Source organism: Gekko japonicus, unplaced genomic scaffold, assembly GCF_001447785.1.
Source record: "Gekko japonicus isolate JY-2015 unplaced genomic scaffold, Gekko_japonicus_V1.1 scaffold2383, whole genome shotgun sequence".
Lineage (NCBI taxonomy): Eukaryota > Metazoa > Chordata > Lepidosauria > Squamata > Gekkonidae > Gekko > Gekko japonicus.
The window spans coordinates 127365-143529 of NW_015174909.1; the positions used below are offsets into that span (position 1 = coordinate 127365).

Here is a 16165-nt window from a genome sequence, read left to right on the forward strand (position 1 = left end):
GGGGGGGGGATAGTGAGAAGGGTACTGGTGCCTGGTATGTCTCCCCCAGTGAGGTTTAGGGGAAAAGGTATCCATCTCATGAAGGCCAGTATGCTTTCATAACCACAAGGCTTCACACACATTCTCGAATTGTAAGGAACCTAAGCCAAGTGCTGACTGTAATAAGAAATTAGCTGTTCCAGAACTAAACAGCTTGTCGCCATCTTGGCAAAATTTCAACATGACCCAAACAAAGGTCCTCCCTCTAAACGGAGTCAGTGTGAGCTAGCTCACAGTTCTTTAGCTTCCGGCTCACACATTTTTGTCTCGGCTCAGGAAGGACGGCTCCAGAGCAAACTCGTTTATGCAGCAGCCAAATCGCTCGCTCACAACTTTAATGCCAGTCGCTCACAGAGTAGAATCTTTGCTCACAAGACTCCACAGCTTAGAGGGAGCACTGCAGAAGCACTTTTGGGATTCTGACACGGCAAGGTGGGTGCGGCCACAAAAACGGTTGCTCACGGTTGTGGAGCCAGTCACGCGATGGCTGCCGTGGCTTCCTTTCAACCACACGATGAACACCCTTGTTCTACTGTGGCAGCTGATGCCGAAGCAACGTTTTGAGAAACCTGCACAGCCAACCAAATCTCCAGTAGCCAATCAGAAGCCTTGCTGGGCAAATGGCCTCATCTTGCCACACCAACTTCTTAAATATTCACTTGGTGGGCCCAAGGAAAGGTGTTGAAGAGAAGAAGAAGAGATTGGATTTATACCCCACCCTTCACTACCCAAAGGAGTCTCAGAGCGGCTTACAAACTCCTTTCCCTTCCCCTCCCCACTACAGACACCCTGTGAGGTAGGTGGGACAGAGAGCTCTTGACAGAAACTGCTCTTTTTCAAGAACAGCTCTTGTCAGAACTACGGCTTGCCCAAGGTCATCCAGCAGGTACAAGTGGAGGAGTGGGGAATCAAACCCGGTTCTCCCGGATTAGAGTCCGCGCACTTAACCACGACACCAAACTGGCTCTCCACGGCACCCACGGGCACCACGTTGGGGACCCCCGACCCAAATTACTGATTGTGATACTGAAAGTCAAAGACTGGCCACAGGTGACAGTGGATACCGTGAGTTTCTGAAAGAACAGTCAGACGGGATGCCAAACGTATTTGAAACAAGGCATGACCAAGAATGGCTTCCGGAATATGACTCGAGCCATCAATGCAAGTCAGTGTTCTCACTTGTGCATTACGCAACACTCATGCTTTAACACACACACACACCCCACACACACACACTGTTCTTCACTGTGTGTTCTTCTTTCAAGCCGCCACTCACCTTTATGTAGGCACTCGGATAAATTTTGTGAACCGCATCTCCCGGGGCACGTCCTGCTTCTCGGTCCAGGTAGTAACTCTGAACAAAGACCGCGTGGTCGCTGAGACACCGGACCCAGACGTCGCCTTCGCCTTTGCATTCCAGCTGCACACCTTTACCTATATGCAACCTGGGAGAGACAGAGCGCTCCAATGTACTCCAGACAAACAAGCAAAATACCCCCCCGCGAATGCTCGCAAAGCTGTGCGTCGCAGGGTTATGGATGAACCGCGGATACAGTCAGGTGGTGTGTAATTGGTTCTCCTCAAAACGGAAGGTTATATCAACGCATACGAAACGTCCTCTCTCAAGCGGCTGAGGACACATCAGTTCAACCTGCAGAAGTGCTTGCTTTATTCATTTAAATATTCTACACCTTACGAACACCCTGTTATCAGTTTAACCCTATAATTCTCTATGATGCTCCATTTGCCTATTTACTGTACAGCTTGAGTAACCTAAGCTATTAGATCTAAAATGTTACTGTTCAAAGTATGGATCTCAATTTTAATTCTGCTGTAACTTTTGTATTACTTTAGGGAAAAATTAATAAAAAGTTTAATTAATTTTTTTTAAAAACGTGCTCTTTCCAGCATAAACCGTGACAGGAGTCGCTTTGCCCTTTAGCTGGCAGGAGGTTAAAATTTGATCAAGGCGTTATGCTAAACAGGGTGGAGCTTGTCAGAGAGAAGTTTGTGTCTTTTTTTAAATGGGTCAGGCAACAGCAGACGTGGAGTTCAACCCTGCAATTTGGAAGGGACGCAAGAATAAGATACTGGATTAATGTGATCCATCTGGGCCATACCTGTATCCATTACAACAAATTAAAAAACTTAATAAAATAGTATAATGAGGCTAAAAAAAATTGCAACATTGTTTGTCCTGAGCAGAAGACTGTGTTCTGTGTACTTATGAGGCTGAGAGCCAGCGTGGCGTAGTGGTTAAGAGCTGTGGTTCTCTGATCTGGAGAACCGGGTTCGATTCCCCCACTCGCCCACATGAAGCCTGCTGGGGTGACCTCAGGCCAGTCACAGTCCTCTCTCAACTCTCTTAGCCACACCTACCTCGCAAGGTGCCTGCGGTGGGGAGGGGAAGGGAATGAGACCGAGACTCCTTAGGGTAGAGAAAAGCAGGGTATAAAAACCAATGCTGCCGCCGCTGCTGCTTCTGAGCATCTTAGCACTATCTTGCCTGCGGTTTGCCATGCTCAAAAGCCCCACTGACAAGTGTTTTCTGTAAACGAAACTCTATACAGGCACCTACTATAATCCAGCCCTGGCCTGAATGGCCCAGGCTAGCCTGATATCATTAGATCTCAGAAACTAAGCGGGGTCAGCCCTTGGATGGGAGACCAGGGCAAACCACCTCTGAACATCTCTTGCCTTGAAAACCTTGCAGGGTCTCCAGAAATCAACTACAACTTGACTGCGTTTTCCCCCCACCATTACAATCTAACGATGTTCAGGTCATCTGAATAGGGCGTTGCTGGCGGATGTCTCGCAGACAGTGAACAAGGCTGGGACAACTGACAGAATTCCTGGACTTAGTGAAGCCCTTGTTAGCACCGGTTAACTACTTCATTTGACACAGCCGGCAATCAGAAGGGTGAAATCACTCCCCAAGAGAGCAAGTGACCTGCAGTGTCAGATCTACAATGCTCAAATAGGCAAGCCTCATCAAGTGATCAACAAAGCTGTAGGAAGCAGTGTCGTGTAATGGTTAAGAGTGTCAGACTAGCACGGGGGAGACCCCGGTTCAAATCCCCGCTCGTGCCATGGAAGCAACACTCTCTCAGGTTGACCTACTCCGCAGGACCGTTGAGAGGATAAAGTGGAGGAGAGGAGGTGAGCTGATTTGGGGAGGAAGTCGGGGTTTAAAAGAATTAAATAAAATGTAGGAACCAACTGTGCGTGGTGGTGGTGGGGGGAGAAACGCAAAAATGCTTCCTGTCAAACTAACGTTACTCCACTTATTTGTGGTCCTTCTGTCCAAAGTTACAGCCCAGGGATCATGAGGGCTAGCTTCATCAATGAAACAAACAAGGGGAGGCAACCAATTCTGGCCCACCCCAACGGCTTCAGAATTTTCATTCAGCTGCAAGGAAAGAAAAAGTGCTCGATGTTATTTTATTTCCTTTTCTATTCCCCCTTTTTTTGTTTTGCAGGGGAAGGAATTAAGTCCCAAGGCACAGCCTCTGAACTCCTCTCTCCGCCGCCACTCCGCAAATCTCAAGTGTGCTGGGGAGTAACTGTAAAAACAAACAGTTGCCTTTATTCGCCGGCGCCGCTGAGCCACTTCAACACACCCCGCCGCAGCCCCTTTCACGGCAATAAAAGCTTTTATCCACACCCAGCACCACTTTGTGAGACCGGCCAGCGATCGACATTTAGTTGCTTAGAAAGCCTGACTCTCCGACCGATGGGGACTCATTTACGGAATAAAACCCTGGGATCGCTAAGATCCACGGGAGTGGTTTCGCTCTCCCTGTGTATGTCAGCACCTGAGGGCTGCAGTTCCTGTGACAGAAATGGCTGTCTGAAGCAGCCCCCCCCCCCCGGGACGTTGGGGGCTCCTAGCAGTCTGCCTGAGTTGCACCTTCTCCTAGGTGTGCCTTCCAGTTCTTTAAGATCAGTGGAGGGAGGATACACTCAGGGTTTCCTCCACCTGTGAGATAAGACCAACAAGCCCCTGAGCAGAGGCAATGCAGTTCAAGGGCTGCTGCGGCTTCTGCCTGCCATACGGGCCTGTTTCTATGCAATCTGCTTTTGGACCTGGGAGGGGAGGGGGAGACACACAGCTTTTGCCCTGACCAGCGTGGCCCAGGCGAGCCCAGTCTTGTCGGATTTCGGAAGCGAAGCAGGAGCAGCCCTAGTTGGTACTTGGATGTGCGACCACCAAGGGAATCCCGGGTCGTCACCCCGTGGCAAACCACTTCTGTTCATCCGTTGCTTTGAATTCCCTGCGGGATCGCTGTAAGTTAGTGATGATGACTTGATACACTTTTCATTACACGCCTGTGGACCTCACTGCCTGACTTGGATGGGCCTGGGCTAGGCCGCTCTCATCAGATCTCAGAAGCTAAGCTGGGTCGGCCCTGGTTAGTCTTTGGATGGGAGACCACCAAGGAAACCCCGGGAATGCTATGCAGAGGCAGGCGATGGCAAAATCACCCCTGTTCCGACACCTGCGGTGTCTCTGCAAGTCGGCTGCAACTTGACGGCACTTTCCACCAATACTACCACCACACTGTTTTTGGCATTGTTAACGGAAAGGTGCGTATAGGTTTAAACACAGAGCTACGAACACACCCACCAGAAACTACATTCTTGGGTTACCAATGGCTATATACATCTAGAAGAAGAGAAGAGATTGGATTTATACCCCGGCCTTCACTCGGAGTCTCAGAGCGGCTTACAAACTCCTTTCCCTTCCCCTCCCCACAACAGACACCCTGTGAGGTAGGTGGGGCTGAGAGAGCTCTTTCGAGAACTGCCCTTTCAAGGACAGCTCTTATCAGAACTACAGCTTGCCCAAGGTCATCCAGCCAGCTGCAAGTGGAGAAGTGGAGAATCAAACCCGGTCTTAACCACTACACCAAACTGGCTCTAAACTAAAGAACAGCATGACAGTTAGGGAGGAAGGGAGGGACAGACAGACAGACTCAGATGCTTCCTTTTCTGGAGCCCAAACAGACCTTGCCCTCTCGATGGCTTCCGTTCTGTGAACGTTGGAGAGCTGGCCAAGACAAAAACGGTCCCCTCCTGAAGGGTCCACGTATCCATCGACAGTAACAACTGGGCAGCTCGAAGGGACTTTGAACGTTTCACCCACTTGCACATCCATTTCGAAGTAGGCGATCGAACACCAGTATTCTGGAGCTGAGCAGGCAGGGGAGGGGAGTTGGGGGCAGAAGAGAGAGACTGAGCTAGCAGAGAGCGTCACAAGATCACCAGCGCTTAAAAAGCAAGCAACAGATCAGAGCTGCCGAGTCAGCCCATTGTGTGCCCTTGGAAACAGTAAGGCTGTTCAACTTTGCCTTGAAGCTTCCAAGGGGCTTAAGGTTCCTCTCTCCTCCCTGCCATTTCCTTGGCCTTTGATTTTTTAAAACTGTGCCCATATCACAAATGAGCTACAGAAGAGACTTTGAAGTGTGTATATTCAACTTCACTATGTTAAGGTATGTAAGAACGGCCATTCAAACTGAAGGTTCATTAACAGGCACTTACCAGGGTGATTGGATATAGGAGGCTGGAATGCAAGTTCATTATGAACTGGCCCTGGAAAAGAAAAGATTGTGCTGTTACCTGCTCCCATTACGTTCTTGGAAAGCGAGTGCTATTGAGACACGTTGCAATCCATCTGCGGAACACACTGCTGGTCATGGATGCTCCCCCTTCCCAGCAGTCCTTCTGGACTCGGCAAAAGTTTACTTCTAGGGTTCCCTTCCTCGAAAGCTACTTGAATCTGACTCTAGGGGGCGGTGCTCACCTTCGTTTTCAAACCGAAGAGCCAGCGCTTGTCCACAGACTTTTCCGTGGTCATGTGGCTGGCATGACTAAACGCCGAGGCGCACAGAACACTGTTATCTTCCCACCGAAGCGGTACCTATTTGTCTCCTTGCAATTTCTTGCTTTCAAACTGCTAGGTTGGCAGGAGCTGGAACTAGAGACGGGAGCTCACTCTGTCATGTGGCACTAGGGTCTCGAACTGCCGAGCTACCGACCTTCCGGTCTGCAGCTCAGCGTTTTAACCTCTGCTCCATATTAATCCAATCTGCTCTTGAAGCTGCCTATGCTTGTGGCCACCACCACTTCCTGCGGCAGTGAATTCCACATGCTGATTACTCTTTGAGTGAAGAAATTCTTCTTTTTCCCAGTGAATTCCACATGCTGATTACTCTTTGGGTGAAGAAATCCTTCCTTTTCCCTGTTCTAAGCCCCACTGCTCATTGATTTAACTGAGTGTCCACGAGTCCTTGTCTTGTGAGAAAGGGAGAAAAGTGCTTCTTTCTCTACCTTCTCCATCCCATGTATATTCTGTGAACCTCTATCCTGTCATCCCTCGATCGTCGTTTCTCCAAGCTGAAGAGCCGTAACCTCTTTAACCTTTCTTCGAAGGGAAGGTGTTCCATCTCAATAATTTTAGTTGCCCTTTTCTGCACCTTTTCCCAGTGCTATAATAAGCTTATCTCCGCTTGGGTCCTCACATTTAAAACCCACCCCTCCCTCACAAAGCTCAGAGCAGCACCTATGGCGCCGTCCCCATTCCCTACTTTGTGGGGGTCAGGGCGGAAAGAAAGCAACTAGCTCAACGCCGCCCAGGAAATTTCTTGCCCGGTACCTGAAGTTGCAATCCCCTCTTCTAAGTCCCAGACTCTGTCTGCGACACCACAACGGCTCTCCCACAGGCATCGTATCGGAGAAGTGAAACATCCATCCAAGCGGTAATGCAAAAGTGCTTACAGTAATGTCCAGGATGGGGCATAGGCGGGTGATGCTGAAGATGTCCATTCTGATGGTGAGGGATGGTGGGTGTGTACGCCGCGGTTCGACTCCCGGTCCAAGTTGTTGTACTATCTGGGGGGGAAAGGAGGGAGGTCTGTCCAATGTGTTTCATGCCCCCCCCTCCACTTGCACGCGCACAAAAACAGCATGGCAAGCAAACCACAGGTACAAGAGAGGAACGGGGAAGTCCGCTTACTGTGATGGTAAGTGGCGGGCTGAGCTGTGAAGCCGTTCTGTTGAGTTCCCGGCTGAGGCCCGGGAGCGATCTGTAGGAGTCCGTCACTGTGGCCGCCTGGCAACATACTGGCGGGCTGACCTGGCAAGATGTAAACATTTCACAACGGTTTTAGAAACATGCTGCTAGAAGAGCTCCACCGCCGGGGAGTGAAAAGGAGGCGGGGGAGAAGGGTCTGGGAGTGATTCTGGAAGAGGACCGCTCTAATTTGGGAACAGCTGTGGCTCAGTGGCAGAGCGTCTGCTCTGCATGCAGAAAGGTCCAGAGGCTCAAATCACCGGCACCGCCCAGTGAAAGCATCACAGACACGGGTGTTGGGTTCGGGTGGGGGTAGCCGTGTTGGTCTGAACCAGCAGAACAAAGTTTGAGTCCAGTGGCACCTTTGAGACCAACTGAGTTCTATTCCGGGTAGAAGGTTCGTGTGCACGCAGTTTTCAGAGACGCTCCCTAAAACAACCTAGAGGTGGCTAGAACATGGATCGCTAGGGCCAAATCAATCTTTTTGAGAACCCCGTAGCTGGCCTATCAGCTAAAACGGATATGAGGTGTTAACACGGCTGCAGACTGGGATCCAGCAGGACCCCCAAGCGACAAACCTGTTCCTTCAGGGAGAGCACACACACACACACACCCGGCCGCTGGTTGACTCCTCAATTCTGAAACAACTCTGCCACAGACTGACAGCTCCTCACCAGTGTTCCCCCTAAGCTGAGTTAGTGTGAGCTGGCTCACAGTTTTTTAGCCTCCAGCTCACTGATTTTTGTCTTAGCTCAGGAAGGATGGCTCCAGAGCAAACTAATTTATGCAGCAGCCAAATCGTTTGCTCACAACTTTAATGCCAGTAGCTCACAATGTAGAATTTTTGCTCACAAGACTCCATGGCTTAGAGGGAACATTGCTCCTCACACTCTGCGTAGGTTGAACATCTGTTTCCTGGCCCTCCAGCCATCCTATTTTTTCCCCTCAGACTTTGCATATTCTGTCCTGTCACCTTTCCTCGAATTTGTTATATTTAGATTCCTTCGGCACATCCCCATCGTTTGCACACCGCCGGGGGCATTTCGGTCTCCGTGCTGGCAGTCGAAGGAAGAAAGCGCCTGTCGTCGGCGTTATCACTCGAGCCAAAGGGGTTACTTTAAGATGCGCGCACCACATAATGACGGAACTTGTTAACCTTCTCCACTAATTAAGCCGCAGTAAAGCTAATACTGAAATGCAGGGGCCTATCAGCCTAATGGCTGGATCACGACTCTGTAACGTGTCACCCTCTCTCCCCTCCCTGTCATTTGTGGCCAAAACCACTCTGAGTGCTGAGGCTGTTGTCTCTAAATGTTTTGGTACCAAAGCCAAAAATTAACTGGGCTTTTATTCTCGCTTTGTTTTGGGTGTTTGTTTGTTTGTTTTTTGGGCTTGCAAGGAAACTGAAATGAGAGTCGTGGCGATTGCAAACGGCCGGCGCTGTCTTACTTGTGGAAGCGACGGGAATGTTGGGGAAGTTGGCGGCGTTGGGAGGGTTGGACTCCGACGGAGCCAACATGGCTGGGGTGCTGTAAGTGTCCGTGGGCCCCCTGTTGCTCGGAGGATGCTGGATAGTCTGGACCGAATGGCCTTCGGCGGCTGATAGTGACGGCTGCCCTTCGAACTCGTGAACGTACTCGTCTTTCACCAGCATGCTGGAAGGCGCTGCGAGGAAACAAAAAAAGTGCCAGTAAGGAGACAAGGAGATTACGGGGCCGGCCCCACTCTTGGCCATCCCACTGAAAGGGAACTCGTCAAGGAGAATCAGCCTTGTGACCAGTGTTCCCTCTAAGCTGGGTTAGCGTGAGCTAGTTCACAGCTTTTTTAGCCCTCGGCGCACACATTTTTGTCTTAGCTCAGGAAGGGCGGCTCCAGAGCAAACTCATTTATGCAGCAGCCAAATCGCTCGGTCAAAACTTTAATGCCAGTAGTTCACAAAGTAGAATTTTTGCTCACAAGACTCCACAGCTTAGAGGGAGCGCTGCTTGTGACTCCGTAAGGGACGGAAGCCGCGGCGGCAGCCGTTTTAGTTTACAATGAGATCAACTCAGGATAAGAGAATTATGGGAATCTCCCTAATTGGGAAAGTGGTTCTGCAGTGCAGCGAGCTGCCAAAGGGAGATCCCGTGAAGGAGGCTGGACTAGCGCCCATCGGAGACACTTTCTATGCAGGATAACCTGCTTGTTTAGACAAAGTGATTCACAAATCCGTTCCAAACCTGATGGGCATTGTAAACAGCTGTAAATTAGAAATGTGTGGCTTAAGATACATGCAGGACCTCATTGCGATCACTAAACTATAAGTGGTTAACTGTTTAAAGAGGCGTTTTCATTAGCCACTTATCAGATGCAATTGTTCTAAAAGCTAATGATATAAAGCAGTTAAGTAGGCAGTGGTCCTCAACTGAGGAAACTGCTCCCTGTGTTTAAATTAAATTGCCTGATTCCCCCCCCCTTCCTCTCAAGAAAGAACAAGACCACCAATAACCACATCCCCTTTCCCCCTCTCTGCCTGGGTATTTAATCTGAAGCAGAAGATAGCGTGCTTTCTAGTGGCACTTGTAAGTTACCCGAGGCAAAAGCATAGTTTTCCTAAAAACATTTAATTTAAGCTTAAAATCAGCAACAGTCCCTCATAGGCTCGGGAGCCACACCACCCGCGGCTCTGAGCCCAGTTCCCTGTGACATCCACCCCATCTTTCTGGAAGGCAGCCAGTTCCTTTAGAAACTGAGATAATCTCATCATCTCTACTGGTCCAGTATACAAGAGTTACTACAAGAACTTGCGGGCACTCAATGAAATCAGTGAGCAGTAGGCTTTGAACAGATAAAAGGAAGTCCTTCTTCACCAAAACAGTAATTAACATTTGGCATTCACTGCCGCAGAAAGTGGTGGCGGCTACAAGCACAGACAGCTTCAAGAGGGGATTTGGATAAACATGTGGAGCAGAGCTCCATGAGTGGCTATTAGCCACGAGGCCTAGATGGAAGACTCTCTGGGGCAGTGATGCTCTGTATTCTTGGAATGGCATATGCAGCTCTCCGTGATCCACAGAGTTATCACTGCTTTAAATTAAAGATGAGTGGTCCTTAAGAGATACTGTGGGACAAACAATGTTATGCACAACTTACCAGAACTCTGCAGTGTCAGTCCTGAAAGATCTGTAAAGAGGAAAAGGAAACACATTTAGTCACTAGCTCGGTTTTAAACACCTGTAAATAAATCATTCACTAACCCAAACAAAGCCTGTAAAACCTGAGGGAAGAGGGTAAGTAACCACAGACCCAACACATGCTTCTGTGAAGCACAATTAAATCACTACAGTACCTTTTTACACTGAAATGGGAGAACTGGTTCCTGCAGGCTTCCCTCTGCCATCCCCGGGTGCCATTCCATGAGGAATATCTCCAACAATCAGCCAATGACACGGCAAACTAGCACAAGATCCCCAAGGCTGAACAAGAGCCCAACCTTTCCTCCCCACCAAGCAAGAGATACCTTTTAGTGTGCACCTTTAGAGACATCTTGTGGAACAACCGTGAGAAGAGCAGAGGTTCATCAGTGGCTATTAGCCACAAGGTAGAGATGGAACACTCTGTCTGGGGCAGTGATGGTCTATACTCTTGGTGCTTGGAGGGGCAACAGTGGGAGGGCTTCTGGAGCTCTGGCCCCACTGGTGGACCTCCTGAAGACACCTGGGTTTTGGCCACTGTGTGACACTGTGTTGAAGTGGGTGGGCCACTGGCCTGATCCAACATTGGCTTCTTTTACAGTAACATAAGAACATAAGAGACGCCAATGTTGGATCAGGCCAAAGGCCCATCCAGTCCAACATTCTGTCACACCGTGGCCAAAAATACCAGGTGCCATCAGGAGGTCCACCAGTGGGGCCAGGACACCAGAAGCACTCTCACTGTTGACCCTCCCAAGCACCAAGAAGACAGAGCATCCCTTGCCCCAGAGTCCCTATCTAGACCTTGTGGCTAGTAGCCACGTTCTTAGAAGTCATCCTGCAAGGCTGTTTCAGGGCTGCTGCCCTAGCCATTACTTCTCAGGGTAGCCTTCCAAATCATGGTGTGTCTCAACGGAGGCAGCTTGCTATCAAGACAGGCAGAGGAGTGAACTAGAAGCCAAGCCAGCAGCAGCAAATGCTGAGAGCTGGGGAAGGGAGGCGAGGGGCTGGAGCCAAACAGAAACAAGAACTTCCTGCCTGTGGGGAAGCCAAGCAGAGGAAGAGAGGCCGTCAGGCTGGGCAGCTGAGGTGGTGGCTCTCCCCTCCTGTAAGCGCACCACCACCACCACACCCCACACCCAAGGAGTCTTGCCTTGTGCTCCTGGCAACACGGTGCATCGCTACTCAGGCAAGAAGGTCCAGGGGGAGGGACAGCTGCTTCTGGCCAGGCTGACGGGAAGAGAAACCCCAGCAGGAGGCCATGGGGAGGAGAATAACTTCTCCCCTTCCTTTCCTCCTCTTTGCCATTATTTTTATTGAGTCGCACCAGGTTACAATGTTCTCCTAGTGTGCGCTACGCATTCTGTGGTTAGAATCTAAGGGCCAAAACAGATGTGATGTCGCCAGCATCTTACAGTGATCTTCACAGGCGGTGAGTCGGCAATCCCGATCAAACCCACAGCATGGCGGGATGAGATTACTTTGTCCCACCCCACCATCCCCATCAAGCGCACGCACACGCACACGCAGCAGCTGTTTCAGCACCTGAAAGGGTGCTGGGGGGGGGGAGTCGGTCACACTGCAGGCTTGACCAGGACTGAGATGACTGAGAGGTGATATGATCACCATCTTCAAGTACTTGAAGGGCTGTCCTATAGAGGATGGTGTGGAGTTGTTTTCTGTTGCCCCAGAAAGTCGGACCAGAACCAACGGGTTGAAATTAAATCAGAAGAGTTTTTGGCTAAACGTTAGGAAGAACTTCCTGGGGAGGTGGTAGGCTCTCCTTCTCTGGAGGTTCTCAAACAGAGGCTAGGTGGCCACCTGACAGCAATGCTGATTCTGTGAACTTAGGCAGATCGTGAGAGGGAGGGCAGGATGGGTTGCCTCAGTGCTTAGTTCTCGTGGCCCTTTCTGACACGCCCAGGGAAATGCCGATTGCCACTTTGGGGTCAGGAAGCAATCATGGAGGTTTTCTGTCATCTTCTGGATGTGGAACAGCAGTCACTACGAGTGTGGAGGGAGAGGTATTTGTGACTTTCCTGCATAGATTACCCTGGAGGTCCCTTCCAACTCTATGATTCTATGATTCTAGGCCACCCCAGCATTTTAAAATCGCTTTAAAGCAGCAGCCGTGTCCTCATGGTGGCTATGAGGAGGCCATCACATCCAGTTTGGCCCTAAATCTCTGAAGCCACAGAGCGGCTGAAAGAGGACCAACTGGGAGCATGAACAGTTCAGCACACAACTGGTGCAACAGCTTCTTTTGATCTTTGCAGGTCACAGACAAGCAAGGACGACCAGACCTGGAATGCCATTGTTTTTCAGCCAGTGAGAAACTACCGGGGTCCTCGCTGTGATGACCTTTCAAACACCACCCAAAGAGCCAGACATTCTTTACTCCTGTGGTGCGCGTAGCTGACTGGCCCTCTGACCATTCTTCCAAGCAGGGTAGGAATCTATGCCTGGGGAAGTAACCCAGAAGTCTTGCACTACACCTCTATTACACGGCCGGGAAAATATTAGGGCTGGAGCAATAGCACTGTGGGGCTGCGGTGGCTCAGAGGTTAAGATGCTGAGCTGCAGACCGGAAGGTCTGAAGTTCGGCAGTTCGAGACCCAAGTGCCGCATGACAGAGTGAGCTCCCGTCTCTGGCCCCAGCTCCTGCCAACCTGGCAGTTTGAAAGCAAGAAATTGCAAGTAGATAAATAGGTACCGCTTCGGTGGGAAGGTAACAGCATTCTGTACACCTCGGTGTTTAGTCATGCTGGCCACATGACCACGGAAACGTCTTCGGACAGCGCTGGCTCTTCACCTTGGAAACGGAGATGAGCACCGCCCCCTAGAGTCAGATTCGACTGGCTTTAGAGCAAGGGAAACCTTCACCTTTAATAGCACTGATGGTTGTTCCTTCAGTAATCTTTTACACTGATGTTTCTTTCGGGGAGGTAAATGAACAGAACGACTTAAGAGACACGTGTAAAGCGATCGCTTCAGAGAGAACTGCCAGAGATAGCAGGAAAAAGGAAAATGGAAGCTGCTGTGGACGTAACTGAAATACAGGCTAAATTATCTCTCTTCCCTTCCTCCCTCCCCCAACAACTGAGCCCTGGAGGGATCATTCCCCGTTCAGCCTCCCAAGACCTATGAAAACTGTCCAATCAGTTAGCTGTATGAGAGGACTGCCCATCGCGAAGGGCACAGAGAGTGACGACAGTGAAAAGATACGCCTCGCTTAGGGCCCCCCCCCCCCAAGCTTAATGGCACCCCTCACACAAACATGCTTACCAATGCCAGGCGACACAACACGTTCGTAATGATATGGATTTACACAGACACTGTCGCATTTCAGGTCAAAAGCGTACTGGCAATATTTGACATGCTTGAGTTCATTTTTGTGGAGATCGGGCCACCGCCATAGCCGAGCGTAAATTACGTGAGGGAAACCTTTGCGACCGGCCACCTGGAAGGATAATAAAACTGGATGACAAAAACAGACAGCGTCTAACAAACGACACACATGAAGCTGCCTTCAACTGAGTCAGACCGTGGACCATCAAGGTCAGCATTATCTACTCAGTAACTCTCCAGGGTCTCAGGGAGGGGTCTTTATGCTCTTATTAAAAGGGAAGAAGAGGAGGGGGGGGGAGATTGGATTTATACCCTGTTCTTCACTCGGATTCTCAGAGCAGTTTACAATCCCTTTCCCTTCTCCTCCCCCCAACAGACACCCTGTGAGGCAGGTGAAGCTGAGAGAGCTCTCAGAGAACTTTGACTGACCCAAGGTCACCGAGCAGGAGTGGGGAATCAAACCCGGTTCTCCAGATTACTATTACATTATTATATTAAATTTATTAATCACCGCTCCTAACCACTCCTAACCATTATTACACCAAATTGGCGTAGATTCATGGAGACTCACGGAGGATAGGTCTATTAGTGGCTACTAGCCATGGCGGCTCAAGGGAACCTTCCACATTCAGAGATAGTCAACCTCTGAATACTGGTGCCAGGAAGCAACATCAGGGGAAGGTCTTGGCCTGTTGCTGGACCTCCAGAGTAACCATGTGAGACAGGATGCTGAACTAAATGGACCGCTGGTCTGGTCCAGCAGGGCTCTTTATGTCTTTCACATCACCTACCATTTGGTCCTTTTTCAACTGGACATGCCAGGGATTGAACCTGGGACCTTCTGCATACCAAGTGGGTGCACTGCCACAGCCCCTTCCCAAGGATCCAAGTATGACGTTGAATTAGGGTAGGGTTCCCCGGTGTGCCGCCCATGGGTGCCATGGCTCCTGCCTAGCGTTTTTAAAGAGTCGGCAGGGACAGTTGGGGCTCTTCTCCAGCAAGGCTATGCAGATATTTAAGGACGTTGCTCTTGCAGCATCTCTCACCACAGTTCACCGAGTGACTGAAGGTAAGCTCTGGCAGCCATTCTGGGTCAGCCATTCTTGTCACTGTGCCCAAAACTCTGTCTCAGAATTCCAAAAGTGCCCACGGGATCGAAAACTTACAGGACCCCTGCAATGCTCCCTCTAAGCTGTGGAGTCTTGTGAGTGAAAATTCTACTTTGTGAGCTAGTAGCATTAAAGTTGTGAGCAAGCGATTTGGCTCCTGCATAAATTAGTTTGCTCTGGAGCCATCCTCCCTGAGCCGAGACAAAGACGTGTGAGCCGGAGGCTAAAAAACTGCGAGCTACCTCACACTAACTCAGCTTAGAAGGAACGCTGGACTCCTGGCATAGCATAACGCTTTATGCCCCGCAAGATGCTACTACAAGAGCCCAGCCAAACCTGCAAGCTCTGCAATCCCAGGGTAATTACATTGTAATAATGCCATATTCTCCTCCCTTCCTGCATGCACGTAGCAATCACTGATGCACGTGGTTCTACTAACCTGAAGCCTTCCATCCAATGTCCTCTGAATTGTAACACATTTGCTAGGATGAGCGCCGTTGGTCGTAATGGCTGTAATCAACGAATCCAACTCATCTTTCTTCTCCTTCAGCTTTTTCACTAAGCTTTCAATTGCTCGCTTTGCAAACGTTTCACTCTCCCCTCCTTGTCGATGGCACATCAGACTGTGAACGATGCTCAGACAAGCATCGTTACTTGTTGGCGTGTTCGTAATCGACATATTGTCCATTTGGTAGAGCTGTTATTTCCAGACCAGAAATGCCTGATAGCCAAAACAAAAAAAAGGGGGGGATGGAGCAGATCCAGGGTACACACGCCTAGAAGGGAAACAAAAACAAGATTTACAAGAGTGGCCACAAAATCTGGGTTATTCTTTGGACTACATCATCCAGCATCTCTACACATCAACATTATTTTTTTTGGTATTTTTTTTATACGCGCACGGGTGTGTGCGTGCATGTGGATGCACCCCGCAAGTCACGGCGACCTCTGGTGACTGACCCCTACGGGGGGCCTGGAGAATATTCAGAGAGGTGGCTGAATAAAGCCTTCCCCTGTCCTCCCGACTGCTGGTATTCCATGGAGGTCTCCCGTCCAAGTACTTGCCGGAGTCGACCCTGCTTAGCTTCCGAGATCTGGTGAGACTGAGCTTGCTGGGGCTATCCAGGTCAGGGCTGCACATGAACATTATTGTGCTCCATTTTTCCTTGTCAAAATTCTAGTGCATTAATCTGCTTTAATTCTTAATCTATTCCATATTTTTAAAATCTATATAGGCAAGTTAATCAAGATGTATAGTTTACCTTATAACAATTCAAGTAAGCCGGCAAATTTTATTTACACTCTGTCTCACTGAATTACAAATCAGGATAAGTTCGTGTATCTTCCAATAAAGACAGTCTGTTCCCATTCACCTGAAGATTTGTATCAGCCGTGCCAAAAGCATTCCTACCCATATGTTAAAT

The 16165-nt window shown here is 49.7% G+C and overlaps 1 protein-coding gene across 1 annotated transcript in view; it reads right to left on the minus strand.

The window, feature by feature from the left end:
* The window catches only part of SMAD4 (SMAD family member 4), a 25119-nt gene extending 9607 nt beyond the window's left edge, over positions 1-15512 (minus strand). The window contains exons 1-9 of the mRNA XM_015425030.1: positions 15181-15512; positions 13570-13744; positions 10244-10273; positions 8561-8776; positions 7055-7174; positions 6817-6930; positions 5581-5631; positions 5049-5232; positions 1316-1484 (exon numbers count right to left, since the gene is read on the minus strand). Coding sequence (XP_015280516.1) covers positions 1316-1484; positions 5049-5232; positions 5581-5631; positions 6817-6930; positions 7055-7174; positions 8561-8776; positions 10244-10273; positions 13570-13744; positions 15181-15429 — 1308 coding nt within the window. The 5' untranslated portion in view covers positions 15430-15512. The remainder of the gene's footprint in view (positions 1-1315; positions 1485-5048; positions 5233-5580; positions 5632-6816; positions 6931-7054; positions 7175-8560; positions 8777-10243; positions 10274-13569; positions 13745-15180) is intronic.
* Positions 15513-16165: the final 653 nt, after the last annotated feature.